The following is a 14,479-nucleotide window of genomic DNA, read 5'->3' on the forward strand; positions in this document are numbered from 1 at the left end:
GTGGAAAAGGCTTGTGGGTTGAGGTGGGGGAGATCAGAACTGGGGCTTCCAGCCCACTCTGCTGGCAGTAGAGGGCCAGTTGGAAACTTTCTGAAACCGCTTCCCATTGTGACTCGTGTCTGTCCCTGCTCTAGCTGAAAGTCCCCACTACTGACAAGCCGACCGTGATGGTCAACTTCCGCAAGGTACTCCTGAACCGGTGCCAGAAAGAGTTTGAGAAAGACAAGGACGACGACGAGATTTTTGAGAAGAAGCAAAAGGAGATGGATGACACAGCTGGCGTGAGTTGAGCTTGAAACTTGGGCAGGGTGTGTGTATGAGAAAAAGGTTCCCCACCCCTGGGTTCCAGTGATTTATGGAAGTAACAACTGTGAAATACGTATGCACAAATACAGAGATAGAGGTAATCAAGTTCAGCTCTTGGATCCTCCTGACCTCTACCCCTGTTCCGTCCGCAGCCCGAGGAGCGAGCTCGTCTGAAGGAGGAGCTGGATGATGCCCGGGACAAGGCCCGTCGGCGCTCCCTGGGCAACATCAAGTTCATCGGGGAGCTCTTTAAGCTGAAGATGTTGACCGAAGCCATCATGCATGACTGTGTGGTGAAGCTGCTCAAGAACCATGACGAGGAATCGCTCGAGTGCTTATGCCGGCTGCTCACCACCATTGGCAAGGACCTGGACTTTGAAAAGGCCAAGGTATGGCCTTGCCCAGTGTTCAGAAATGCAGCTTTTCATAGCACACATCCCAGATTGCACTGCCCTCTCGCTTCATGTTGGCCATCAGCAGAGTGGTTTCTCTGCTGCTGCTTCTCCCCTGGCCTTCTCCTGTTGAGATGCTGGCTTTACAGCTCTTGCTCAGAGCCTACAGGGTTCTGCCCTCCATGCTTTGGTGCCAGATTGGAAATGCCAAGTATAGCTCTAGTCTGGAGGATCCTCCTGTTGTCATTGAACTACATCTCCCATCATTCCCCAGCATTGGCCAACTTAGCTGGGGCTGATGGGAGTTGGAGCCCCAATCATATTTGGAGGGTTGCAGGTTCCCAGTCCCTGGCATGGCACCACTGCTTAACCTGGCAGGCTTTCCTTGCATTTTCTGGGAAGGTGAAATTTGGTGCTCATAATCTGACATGGGAGAGGGGGAAAGGCAGGAATTGGCAGAGAGGTTTTAGCAGCAGTGCTGGGAGATGGCTGAATGCCACTTGACAGTCGGTCCCCCCGTCACTTTGCCTCTTGCTCAGGAAGAAATGTGCAGCCATTGCCCAACTGTACAGCTTACTTTTTTCTGTAGCTACTTGTGATGCCTATTGGAGAGTTTCGAGGGATCAGCCTCCCCCAGCCAAGCTACTTTGCAGGGTGGGGAGAACTGTGCCCAGGACTAGATATTTCCCAGAAAGACAAAGGCCAGACAGCTGGGCTGAGGAAAATATGTCTCTTCTCCCCAGCCCACAAACATTCAAGGAACCGGCTACCCCAGCCCTGGCTTCTACAGGGAACTTGTACAGTGGCTGCTTGTTTCCTTTTTTGAACCTCACCTTCCACCATGAGTTGGAAGCCCTCAAGGAGAACGTCTTGCCTTAGTCGCTCCCATCCCTCCCGCAACACGTAGGCACGTTGCTGTCTCTGTTTGTTCGTCGTCACTTCTCTCCTTTTCTCCTCTTCCCCACCCAGCCTCGGATGGATCAGTACTTCAACCAGATGGAGAAGATAATCAAGGAGAAGAAAACGTCCTCACGTATCCGCTTCATGCTGCAGGATGTGATTGACCTCAGACGGGTAAGGTGCAGACTGTTGCTCCCTTATGGCCCCCTCCGGGCTAGATGAGAGCCCTGCCCCCTTCCTGGGATAGGCCGGCCTGACTCCGGGTAAGGTGCAAGACCCGCCTTTCCATCCCAGGGCAACCTGAGTAGGAACGATGGCAGCACGAGCCAGCACACACTTCTCTTCCCACCCACCCCAGCCCCTTAGACACTGTTGTAGCCTGTAGCCCTTGGCTTGTGCAGCTCAGGCAATGGGCTGACAATACTGCAAGCAGCTGTGTTTGGTGCAGGGAGGTTTCCAGCGCTTGCCCTTTTCTACTCCAAAGGGTGCTATGTGCTCAGTTGCACCCTGGGAGAAGGTGCTGCCCAGGAGCTGCTCGCCTGTGTTCAGGCATTGTTGGACTCCTGTTATACCTGGCCATTGACTATGCTGGCTGGGGCGTTGGAGTTGGGAGTTGGAGTCCAACAATGCCTGGAGGTTCACAGATTCTCTAATCCTGATTCACACCCAGAGGCCTTAAGATTGCAGTTCCAAGTGTCACACACAAATGGCTGCTTTGCTTCCAGCATGTGAATTACAGAAGCTGTAGGGGTGAGGGGTCAGGCTATTGGAAGTGCTGCAGGGGCTCTCAACTGTTGCAAGGGGAAGGGCTGCCTGCTTGGAAGGGGTCACACGAAAAGCCCCCGTTGCATGTTGGGCTGCTGAGCATTCCCCTTGCCTGGGCCTCCTGCCAAGCAATGCTTTGATGCCTGGATAGCTCAGGACTCGCTTCCGTTCCATTCTCTCTTACTGCAATTACTGGACAAGTGCTCTTTCCAGAGGTGTGAAATAGAGCTGCCCTTGTCAGGCATAGAGCTTAAGAGACATAACACATGAGAAACTGCTTTCCCCAGATGTTTGTGGTGGTGCTATTGCTTAGTTGGTAGAGCAATGTGCTTTGAAAGCAGAAGGTCTCAAGGTCAATTGTTGGCATCCCCAAGTAGAACTGGGAAAGATTCCCTGCCTGAAACCATGAAGAGCATCTGCAAGTCTGTGTAGACAACACTGAGCTGCATCACCACCACCACCAATCATTATTATGCCACTGCCCATCTGACTTGGTTGTCCTAGCCAGCTCCCAACAAAATATTAAAATAAAGCGTCAAACATTAAAAACTTCCCGATACAGGGCTGCTTTCAGATGTCTTCTAAAATTTGTGTAGTTTATCCCCTTGACATCTGGTGAGAGAGCGTTCCACAGGGTAGGTGCCACTACTGAAAAGGCCCTCTGCCTGGTTCCCTGTAACCTCACTTCTCGCAGGGAAGGAACCACCAGAAGGCCCCCAGAGCTTGATGGTCTGACTTTGTAAAAGGCATCTTCTTGTCTTCTTATAATGTTGCTGGACTGCAAGTACCATCACTCCTGCTGGCTGGAGATGATGGAGGCTTTAACAACACCTGCATCTGGCCAGATTAAGAGATGTTGGAGGGAAGAACAAAGGGTGTATGTTTAGAGGTCAGTTGCAAGAACAGCGACCAGGTGGACTGGCCGCTGGTGCTGTTGGCTCTGGAAGGGAACCTGAGCCCAGAGGCTGGTCCTGGCTAGACCAACAGAGAAGCTGGTGCTGACTGTCTCTCGCTCCTCCCTTGCCGTCACATGCCAAGCGTTCTGGGTGCTGTAACCTCTCCCCTTGCTTTCCTCTTTGCCTCTTGCAGAACAGTTGGGTGCCAAGGAGAGGGGACCAGGGCCCCAAGACCATTGACCAGATCCACAAAGAAGCTGAGATGGAGGAGCACCGTGAACACATCAAAGTTCAGCAGCTGATGTCCAAGGGATCAGATAAGAGGAGAGGGCCTCCAGGCCCATCGTCCGCAGGTGGGTGGGTTGGTCGCCGTCTCAGTTTCTGGATCCGTTGCTGCCTTGTGGAGGCCACCCGCTTTTAATGCCCCTGGAAGAGAGAGCAGCTTTGGGACGCCCCAAGTTAATTGTGTGTCTATGTGCGTGATGCAGCCGGGCGCCACCGAAAGATGTGCTCCTGGCGTAGCTCGTCCTTAAAAATTAGGCGAAATTATTGATTTTATTCATTTTCATAAAATTTATACACCACTTGATTGGAAAAAGAAAAGTGAGAGTGGTGTACAAAAAGATGAAATAACAAAATTTATGGATCCATGGTGGTGGTTAAACAGAGCTTCCCAGTTTAGAAGCAATATGGTACTGAACATCATAGAATCATGGAGTTTTGAAGGGAACCCAAAGGTCTTTAGCCCAACCCCGCTGCAATGCAGGAATCTCGACTACAGCATCCGTGACAGTTGGCCATCCAACCTCTGCCCACCACCTCCCAAGGGAAACCATTCCACTGTCAAACAGCTCTTGCTGTCAGAAGGTTTTCCCGAATGTTTAGTCAGAATCTCCTTTCTTGCAACTGGAAGCCGTTAGTTCGAGTCCTACCCTCTGGAGCAGGAGAAAACAAGCTTGCTCCATCCTCCATGTGACAGCCCTTGAGATATTTGAAGATGGCTGTCCTATCTCCCCTCAGTCTCTATCATGTTTTTCAGGTGTGGGCAGAGTGCGGGAGCACTATTGCCTTCAAGCCCTGCTCTTTCTGCGTCCCAGGGGCACCACAGTGAAACAAAATGCTGAACTGAATAGGCTTTTGGGCTGATCCTGCCAGACTTTCTATTTTTTTTAAGCCAGCCCCAAGCTGCCACATCTTTCTGGCCTTTGATAGGCTCTCTGTTCCAATAGGAACAGTAGACATGTGGGTGGTTTGCCACGGTTAGGCTGTTACAAATGATAGACCTTGACTCTGCTGTCTCTGCAGGTGGACGGGGCAGCCAAGTTTCGGATGACGGCTGGAACACCGTCCCCATCAGCAAGGGCAACAGGCCGATTGACACCAGCAGGTTAACAAAAATCACCAAGGTAAGCTGCTGGGTTGGAGTGGGTTTTTTGGGGTAGGGGAGGGTGCTTGTTTTTGTGCATTAGGGAATCGTGGCCTTTTTCAACTTAAAGCTACAGTTTCTTTCAGTTGCGAAAGACGAGAGAATTTTAAAAACCCACTTAGGATAAGGCTACCTGCCTGAGTCAGTTCAATTCATGTGCTTGATCTGTGTCCCTTTCTAGGGCTGATGGGAATTGTAGTCTAAAATATCTGTAGGGCACCAGATTGGGGGAAGACTGTATTTAAGCTCTGGGCAACAAAGGATTGAATGCAGGCAAGTGGGTGGACTGCCTGGCTGAGGAGCAGCAGATTGTTTGTGCACTATATCTGGCATAGAAAGCAACCAGGTTACCAGATGTGGGGTGGAATCCTGTACCTCTCCTACCAGCCCCGCATCAGGCATTTGTGGGCTGATTTACAAGCCTGTACTAACTAACTTTGTATGGAAGGACCTTGTTTATCCCTGCAAAATTGAGTTTTTTCATGACTTCTGGGGTGGTTGATGGCGCTATTGTTGACATGGAGGGATAGGGAAGGAGGAATACATATGGGGGCAGGCATGTATTAGGGGTTGGGCAACTCAGAAAGCATTCTGTCATTGTTAAGTAGATGGGTTGGGTGCGTCTTTGGCTGCCTCTGATGGTGAATGAATTGCCTCCTCCTCTCTCCTTGCCCCCTCCCAGCCAGGTTCAATCGACTCCAACAACCAGCTCTTTGCACCCGGCGGGCGTCTGAGCTGGGGGAAGGGCAGCAGTGGTGGTTCAGGTGCCAAGCCTGCCGAACCAGGTAAATGCAGGTGGCGCAACGAAGGGTTTGCAAAGTGGGCGGTGCTTCTGCAGCTCCTTGGTCCTCTAACCCGCTGTCTTACCTGTCCTTTCTTTGCCCAGCGCCTGACTCCAACCGGCCAGCCACAAGTACCTTGAATCGCTTCTCAGCCTTACAGCAGTCGGGTCCTGCAGAGAGCCAGGACGTGCGGCGTGTGGTGCAAAGGTCCGTCTCATATTCCCACTCTTACTTAGATTCCACCCCCGCAAACGCAGGCCTCACTCTTGCTTTTCAGGCCTGCCAGGTCCATCCTGCTGCTCCACCACCCTAGGTGCATTTTTGGATTTTGCATTTGCTCAAGGGGAGGAAAGTATTTGAGGAGACACTTTTGCCAACACATGAGCTCCTAAACCATCTCATGTGCGAATAGGGCATGGCTGGCTTCAGATGTTGGGTAGGAATACCAAAAACAGATACAGTGGTACCTCGGGTTACAGACGCTTCAGGTTACAGACTCTGCTAACCAAGAAATATTACTTCGGGTTAAGAACTTTGCTTCAGGATGAGAACAGAAATCGTGCTCTGGCAGCGCAGCAGCAGGAGGAGGCCCCATTAGCTAAAGTAGTGCTCCAGGTTAAGAACAGTTTCAGGCTAAGAACGGACCTCTGGAACGAATTAAGTACTTAACCCGAGGTACCACTGTAAATCCCCATCTTGCAACTTGAATAAAGTATTCTAATAAGTTTGCATAGTTTGATACATGCACTTTATTCTGACTTTCCCTCCTGCCTCCCCATTTTATGTAATTTGGAGCTGCATGGGACACTTGAGCATCCAGGGAGAATGTAGGGAAGCAAGACAGAAATCGATGTGGGGGTTTCTTCCTGCAACCTTCCAGCCTCTGTGCCACTTGCCTCATCACCCTCTGCCGCCAGCAGTGCCAGTGGTCAGGGATGATGGGAGTTGTAGCCCAACAATGCCTGAAGGGCCACAGACTCCCCATTCTTCCTTTGTTTTTGTAGTCTTGGGACACATTGATGGCATTATAGGAAGGACCATAAATCTGCTAGAGTGCTCTCCAAACAGAGGGTCACAGGCTCAACCCTGCCCATCTCCAGTTAAAGAATCATAGAGTTGGGAGGGACCCCAAGAGTCATCTAATCCAACCCCCGGCAATGCAGGAATCTCAACTAAAGCAGTCATGATAAATGGCCATCCAACCTCTGCTTAAAAACCTCCAAGGAAGGAGATCCACAGCCTCCCAAGGGAGTCCAGTAAGAGTTCAACAGCTCTTACTGTCAGAAACTTCCTCCTGATGTTTAGTTGGAATCTCCTTTCTTGTAACTTGAAACCATTGGTGCGAGTCCTACCCTATGCAGCAGGAGAAAATAAGCTTGTTCCCTCTTCCATGTGACAGCCCTTGAGATTCCTGATATTGTATCTCCTCCCAGTCTCCTCTTTTCCAGGCTAAGCATGGCCAGCTCCTTCATCTATTCCTCATCAGGCTTGGTTTCCAGAGAATCATAGGCCTGGCAAGAGCCTCTACCTAAGACCTATTGAGTAGGCAGAACCAGGCTGGATTAGACAAATGGTCAGCGTAGGGCAGCCTTCCCTAACCTGCTGCCCTCCAGCTGCTACAATCTGCAATTTCCAGCTGTGCTAGCGGGAACTTTTAATCCACTACATCAGGAGGGCACCGGGTTGAGAGAGGGCATTACAGAACTTTGCCCTTTTCTTCCCTTCCCGTCTTTCTGTTTTTTCTTCTGTGCTAGTCCTGAGTGGGACCCCAGCCGCCTGGCAAGTGTTTGTCTGGCATTCAGTGCAGTTTCACCTGAACTCTTGCGTGGTCTCCTTGCAGAAGCAGCAGTAGCCGCGACCGCTCAGAAAAGGGCGGTGAACGAGGGGACCGCTTGGAACGTGAGCGGCCAGAGAGGGGCGATCGCCTCGAGCGCTCAGAGAGGCCGGAGCGGTCGGACCGGAACAGGACCCCTGTCACCAAGCGTAGCTTCAGCAAGGAGATGGATGACAGGAGCCGGGAGCGAGAACGAGAGCGGCAAGGGGTCCTTGAGACAGTGCGCAAAGTGGCCAGCATGACCGAGGAGCGGGACCGAAGCAGGGAAGCTGGTGAGTGGCAGGAAGGTGTGGAGGGTTTAGTGGGCGGTGGCCTCCCCCCGCCACTTTCCGATTTGGCCCAGGACCAGTGCTGACCTCTCGCTCCCTCCTCCTCTGCAGCAAAGCGTGAACCAGTGGCCCCTGAGCCCCCCGCCAAGCCTGCCTTGTCTGAGGAGGAGCTGGAGAAGAAAGCCAAGGCCATCATTGAGGAATACCTGCACATCAACGACATGAAGGTTTGTGCTGCAGAGAAGTGGCAGGAGCAGATCATTTAATGGAAACTGCGGAATGGGACGCAGGACATGGATATTATACTTGGCATTTTATGAGAGGGCAGTAGATAAATACGGGTTCATGGTTTGGCACTAGGATGGGCGGGGGGGGGGGGGAGTCTGAAGAGCAGGTTGGAATCCCTGCTCAGCTGCTAAAAGTCTTGTATATTGAGCAATTTTCTTAGATAGGAAGCATAGCAGATTAAAGAACTTTCAGGTGGCAAATCATTTGCCTTTTCAATTCCAAAACTGCTTCTGTGCCCCCCCCCCCATTAACTCCTGGAAGCTTACCAGTGGTTCATTGATGCTTGGAGGGTAACATGGATGCACAACCATGGCGGAGGGGAATGCTGAGCACAGTCTGCTGGGCCTAACAGGCTGCATTGATGCCTCCTGTTAACAGCGGGGCCCCTGGAAGGACCTGTTCAGATTAACAAGTTAAGGGATTGGTTCGTTGGAGGCTGTCAGTCTTGGACCAAGGGAAGCTTGGGTTGAAATTGCTGCTTATAATGAAGCTCACTGAGCTATCATAGGCTGAGGGTGTTTTACTAGTCCAGCATAGCCCACCGGTAAAGTTAGGGCAGATGGAGGGGAAGAGCTAAGGGCGTAATAATATATCACTGCAATAAGCACGTGCTTAAATCAAAGCAGCAGTATTCTGCATGACATTCTCTTAAGGAGAGTGGCTCCCATTTTGGGGTGTTGCCCTGAAATATTGCCGAAACTCTCCAGCAGGTCCTTGGATTCCTCCCTGCAACAGGGTGGGCTTGGGTCAGATCTCAACAGTCCAAAGTGCAGCCTTTGCTATGAGATGTTTGCGCTAAGCTCTCTCCCTTCTCTGCCCGTTCCTTGCAGGAGGCTCAGCAGTGTGTCCAGGAACTGAACTGCCCCTCCCAGCTCTACATCTTTGTGCGGAACGGAATTGAGTCCACGCTGGAGCGGAGCACGATTGCCCGCGAGCACATGGGGCTGCTGCTCTACCACTTGGTCAAAGGAGGCATCCTCTCCAAGGAACAGTACTACAAAGGGTAATGGAGCCCCACTATGAATTGGGGGGGGGGGGCATGCACAATGCAAAAGCGGCCTGTGACAGCTGCACTATCCAGTCTCGGTCCTTTGCACTCACTGACTGCCCCCTTCCTTCCTTTTCTACCCCTAGGCTGCATGAGATCCTGGAGATTGGTGAAGACATGGAGATTGATATCCCGCACATATGGCTGTACCTGGCGGAGATCATAACTCCCATTCTGAAAGAAGGTGGCATCCCCATGGAGGAGCTGTTCAGGTGAGCTGGAACCTCTTTCCTTCCCTCCCCATGGGCTTCCCTCTCTTTTCCTCCCCCCCCCCCCAGTGAATGACCTTCCTGTGGTCTTTTCAGGGAGATTGCCAAGCCTTTGGTACCTATTGGCAAGGCCACGACTCTGCTGCTGGAGATCCTGGGCCTGCTTTGCAAAGGGATGGTAAGTGGCTCTCCTTCATGCCCTGGTTAACCTTGTCCGTTGGTCCCCGGGAGAGTGCATGTTGTGATTGGTGAGCAGCCATAAAATGTTATTGGTGCCTTTCTATGCTTGTTTACGGTAAAACAAGCTAATTCCGCCTCCCACCCTGATCACGGGAGCTCAGCTGTGGACTGGAGCAATTGGCTCCTGTCGCCTCAAAGGCAAAGATGCAGAAATTCCGTGGGTCTCTCTGCTCTGGAACGGAGCAATGGAGACACTTTGCCTCTCAGCCAAGCAAAAAGCAGGAGACTGGTCTGCCGGAGCTAAGGGAATTTGCCTCCTCTGTTTCTTCTCCTCTTCACACTCGCTTCCAAATGTGGCCAGAGGAAAACTTGCACATCATGTATTTTTTAGGTGCAAAAAATTGCCACCCACAAGGAGTGGTTTGCTATCACATACACAAAAAAAAAAAAAAAACAAATTCAAGGATTTGTGGGAATCAAGTAGTTAATTGCAATTAGAGTTCCAACATCAACAAACATTTCAAAATTAAAAAAAAAGAAAGATCCAGGATGACTTTAGATAGAAGCACCACAAAGCAGCATCCGGCCCTCCTCCTCTGGCTGTGCTTGTTTAAGTAACTTCTACCCCTTTAATTGGTGCCTTCCTGTTCATTGGCATGTCTCTTGAATTGCTGAATCGGCCTTTTGGAAGGAGTGTGTTAATTTGTGGTTTCTTCTTTGCTTGAGGCTGAGAATGGGGGTCTTGCCAGAACCTCCATGCACACTGCCCAGTCTTGCGCCCTGGGGAGGTCACTTCGCTGTTGCCAACGGAGCAGCTTAGTTTCACCCCGGGAGGTGCACTTGTATTGTTATAATTTTGCATCTAAAAAAAACAACAAGATGTATGGCAAGCACAAGGTGGAGGGGTTCTTCTTGTTTTGTGTTTTTATATTGTGATTTTACGTTGTAACCACCCAGGCACCTGCAGGTATAGGGCGGTATACAAATTTAATAAACAATAATAGCTCCCTATTGAGGGTAGATGTAGTGGTGAAGCCGGGCTTGCAGGTGTCCTGGATGAAATGTTCCTAAGGTGGTCCCTGTTCCCCTGTAGAGCCACAAGAAGGCAGGGACCCTGTGGAGAGAAGGTGGCCTTAGCTGGAAGGAATTCCTGCCCGAGGACCAGGATGTCAATAAGTTCATCACAGAGCAGGTGAGCACAATGAGCTTTGTGGGGGAGGTTGGGGCAGCTCCTGGAGCCGGAAGGGGCTTCAGCTTGGCCCCGCAAAGCATCCTCCGCGGAGGCAGCGGGATGCCTGCCTTTGCCATTGCCTCTGGCCCTGACTCTCGCCTCCCCGTTTCTCTCCTGCTGCTCAGAAAGTGGAGTACACAATGGGTGACAACTCTGACGCACCCAGCCGCAAAGAGCTCACGTCGGAAGAGCTGTGCAAGCAGCTAGACAAATTATTGAAAGAAAATGCAAATAACCAAAGAATATATGACTGGATTGAGGTGAGTTGGGAAGGGCGAGTGCTGCTGTGCAGAAGAGCATGGGAGGTGGGCCTGGGAGGTACCAGGAGGAAGAGGAGACAATTGGAGGGGCAAGTTCTTCCAGCAACCTGGACGGTTTGGAAAAGGGCCCAGACAAATCCATGGCGCACAAGGCTATCGGCGTCTCCTAACCACAGTGGCTGTGGTCTCCCTCTTCTGTTGCAGGCAGTATGCCTCTGCATGTCAGTTATTGGGGAGAGTGCTGTTGCTGTCAGGTCCTGTTTCTGGGCTTCACAAGGGCACCTGATTGGCTATGTTGAGGAAAGGATGTTTGACTAGATGGGCCAGACTCTTCTTAGGTTCTTATAAAGAATCCCTGGAGAAAAGAGGCCTGCCGAGTGGATTCCCATCCCCCACCCCCACTTTTATTGCATTTTATATCCCACTTTTTTCTCACAAGGAGCTCAAGGTGCTCCCCCCCCCCCCAACAACCCTGTGAGGTGGGTTAGGCTGAGAGGCAGTGATTGGCCTCAGGCCCCCCAGTGAGCTTTATGGCCAAGTGGAGGTTTGAACCCTGGTCTCTCAGCCCCTTAGTCCGACACACTAGCTGTTCCGCCACACTGGAAGTTGCAGCTTCCTGAATTGGGAGTCTTGCTGCCAAGCTAAGTCCATTCCACTTGGGACTTGACAACAGCTGCTTTGGACTGAGCATCCATCAGACGCTCCGTGAAGCACACCGTTTTATATTCTTAGGAAGCTTTGCCCCTTTTCCTTCTCCAGCTTGTAGAATGGGATTGCTGCCTCCCCGTCCCCCTTTATTGATTAGATGGTGGTTGGGGAAATCTGGGTATATTGCTAAACTGGCAGGCCTTTGTGGGGTTGGCTCCCTTGCTGGCACATAGAAGGAGCAGCTTCAGTCAGGAGGGAAAATCCGCAGATGGAGTTCTGGCTCTGTGTGTGGTTGGTATGGATGTTTTTTAAGTGGATTCCCAGATACTTAGGTTGGCAGCTGCAAGCGCTTCCAACCTCTGATCCTTGGCCTCTTCTTTCCCACCAGGCAAACCTGAGTGAGCAGCAAGTCTCATCCAATATGTTTGTCAGAGCCCTGATGACGTCGGCATGCCATTCCGCTGTTGTCTGTAAGCATTGGTGCAAGCCTGGAGTGGCAGGGACCGGGGTGGGGGTGGGGGCTGCGTATTTGTGTGGTGGTTTAGTGGGAAATAAAGGTGTCTCTGGGGGCTGATGTCTCAGATGAGAGCAGAGCCCAAAAATGCCTTTGGCCCACCATTGTAAGTGACCTGCCAAACCAAAAAACAGCCCCACAACATTGCAAGGCTTCTCTGTGAACTCTTTTGTGACACCTGTGTGGAAACATAAAAACGAAGTGAAAACAACCTGCAGGGAGCAGGCCATGCGTGGTGGGCGTTGTTCAGCTTTCTAGCTCTCATTAGTTGATTACAGTGGATAAATAGGAGCATTGTTTATTACATTCAGGCCTGGTGGTTTGTCTGTTTTTATAGACTCCTCCACTCCCAGTCTAGTTTATTTGGGATTTCATATGTTTTACTTATCTTGTTGTAACCCACCCTGAGGCTTTAGGATTAAGGGCAGGTATTCAATCTTCCTTCCTTCCTTCCATTTCCTTATTTGGGGGGAGCTTGGTGGCCGCCACTGGGATGCCTGCTGAGGTATGGGACCTGTGGCAAAAGCCAACTCACCTTGGAGTAAACTACCCTCTAGGATTCGGATGAGGCAACAGGCAGGGGACCAGGAGGCTCTTATTGGCTGTTTTAGGGGTGCAGCGAGTCTTTGCACAACATCCTTAACTCTGAACATCCTTCTTCCCTACCCCCTCCCCTCTTCCTGCCGCTGCAGTCGAGAATCCTTACCGGATGGACAGTCCCGTGATCAAGAGCCGAGCCAAGCTGCTGCAGAAATACCTGAGCGATGAGAATAAGGAGCTGCAGGCCCTCTATGCTTTACAGGCCCTTGTGGTAAAGCTGGACCAGCCAGCAAGTGAGTGTTTTGCCTTGGGAAGGCGACCTTCTAGCCTTGTGTTCCCAAGGGGCTTTTCAGTTCAGGAAAATGGCAATTAAATGGGGGTGGGGGATAACAACATGACAGAAATGTAATATCCACAGTTATCCGAGAACGATAAATATGGGAAGATTCGGGATAGACAAAGTACTTTGTTACACAGAGCACAGTTAAACTGTGGATTGATTTAAAAAGAGGGTTGGGCAGATTCATGGAGTATCAGCTGTTATCAGTGGATAGAGGCATTGTTCTTCCTTTTGTCATCTAGGGCGTTGCCTTACACAGAGTCAGACCACTGGCTCATCTAGCTCAGCCTTGTCTCCACTGACAGGCAGCAGCCGCCCAGGTTTCCAAGCAGGGAGCATCTTGCAGCTTCATATGGAGATGCCAGGGATAGAGCTCAGAATCTCCTGCATGTAACACAGATGCTCTGAGCTTATAGCTGGGATAGCTCAGTCGGTAGAGCACGAGACTCTCAATCTCAGGGTTGTGGGTTCGAGCCCCACATTGAGCAAACGATTCCTACATTGTAGGGGGTTTGATGAGATGGCCCTAGTGGTCCCTTCCAACTCTACAGTTCTCTGATTCCCTTGATCATAGATAATAGAACTTGGGCTCAGCCAATTACATCAATGTTTCCCAAACTTGGGTCTCCAGCTGTTTTTGGACTAAAATTGCCATTATTGCCGCTAGCTAGGGGCAGTGGAATTTGTCATCCAAAACAACTGGAGACCCAAGTTTGAGGAGCAGCGAGATGGGGGGCTGGTGAAGAGTGCTTTCTTGTGCCTCCTGGATGGATCCTGCCCGTAGGAGTAGAGAGGAATCAATGATATGATGTTGGTCTTAAGACCCTTCTTCCAGAGGGGCGAGTCGAGTCGGCTGGCGACCTGCATTTCCCCCCCTGCGTTATTTGACTCTCCTTCCCCCACCCTCTCTTCTGCTGCTTCCAGATCTGCTCCGAATGTTCTTTGATGCCTTGTACGATGAGGACGTGATTAAAGAGGAAGCCTTCTACAAGTGGGAGTCGAGCAAAGACCCGGCCGAACAGCAAGGGAAGGGAGTCGCGCTCAAGTCCGTTACAGCCTTCTACACTTGGCTGCGCGAAGCGGAGGACGAGTCTGACAACAACTGAGCACCCACGTTGTGGGAGGTGGGACGGATGGACGGACGGAGCCTGCCTGCCTGCTCTGACCCCTCCTCAGAGCCTTGGACTCCCGTGGGGGTGGCAGCGTGGTGGGTTAAGGATACACAGGAACTGGGCGCCGCTCTCCGTACCTTCCTCCCACACAGGACTTCTTTTCCCCCCCTTATTATTATTTTTTTCTTTTGGTTGGGATTTTTTTTTTGTTCTTTTGTTTCTGTTTTAACAGCCTGTATTGGTTTGTGTCTGACAATAATAAATTGATGCTGAAGGAGGCGGTAAGTGTTGCTGCTCCGCTCAGCTCCCGAGGCCACTTGCCCCGGGGCGCACCTGGATGATGATTTTAATGAGCGGGGGGCCCCCCTCGAATCTTTGGCAGGTGCGAAGCACCCGAAACACATGTCTGTGGAAAGGGGCTGGGGGTTGGGAGAGCCTGATGCCTCTGCTACTCCCCCCCTCCCATCTCCCCTTCCTCCTCCTCCTCCTCATCCCCAGTTATTGCTGAAATATAGAGAGATTATATAAATATATATATA

General features: G+C 51.2%; 1 protein-coding gene across 36 annotated transcripts in view; it reads left to right on the plus strand.

Annotated features, from left to right (window-relative positions):
* Positions 1-14,218, plus strand: part of EIF4G1 (eukaryotic translation initiation factor 4 gamma 1) — a 78,296-nt gene extending 64,078 nt beyond the window's left edge. For all 36 annotated transcript variants that reach the window (XM_083441801.1, XM_083441794.1, XM_083441798.1 and 33 more), the window contains 17 exons: positions 135-281; positions 459-695; positions 1,668-1,772; positions 3,453-3,612; positions 4,565-4,665; positions 5,368-5,470; positions 5,572-5,674; positions 7,308-7,573; positions 7,682-7,797; positions 8,689-8,861; positions 8,993-9,118; positions 9,212-9,293; positions 10,389-10,487; positions 10,652-10,786; positions 11,823-11,904; positions 12,641-12,781; positions 13,753-14,218. In XM_083441801.1, the coding sequence (XP_083297927.1) occupies positions 135-281; positions 459-695; positions 1,668-1,772; positions 3,453-3,612; positions 4,565-4,665; positions 5,368-5,470; positions 5,572-5,674; positions 7,308-7,573; positions 7,682-7,797; positions 8,689-8,861; positions 8,993-9,118; positions 9,212-9,293; positions 10,389-10,487; positions 10,652-10,786; positions 11,823-11,904; positions 12,641-12,781; positions 13,753-13,934 (2,358 nt within the window). In that variant the 3' untranslated portion in view covers positions 13,935-14,218. The remainder of the gene's footprint in view (positions 1-134; positions 282-458; positions 696-1,667; positions 1,773-3,452; positions 3,613-4,564; positions 4,666-5,367; positions 5,471-5,571; positions 5,675-7,307; positions 7,574-7,681; positions 7,798-8,688; positions 8,862-8,992; positions 9,119-9,211; positions 9,294-10,388; positions 10,488-10,651; positions 10,787-11,822; positions 11,905-12,640; positions 12,782-13,752) is intronic.
* The last annotated feature ends 261 nt before the right edge of the window (positions 14,219-14,479 follow it).

The sequence above is a fragment of the Podarcis tiliguerta genome (genome assembly GCF_965153285.1).
Source record: "Podarcis tiliguerta genome assembly, chromosome: 5".
Classification (NCBI taxonomy): domain Eukaryota; kingdom Metazoa; phylum Chordata; class Lepidosauria; order Squamata; family Lacertidae; genus Podarcis; species Podarcis tiliguerta.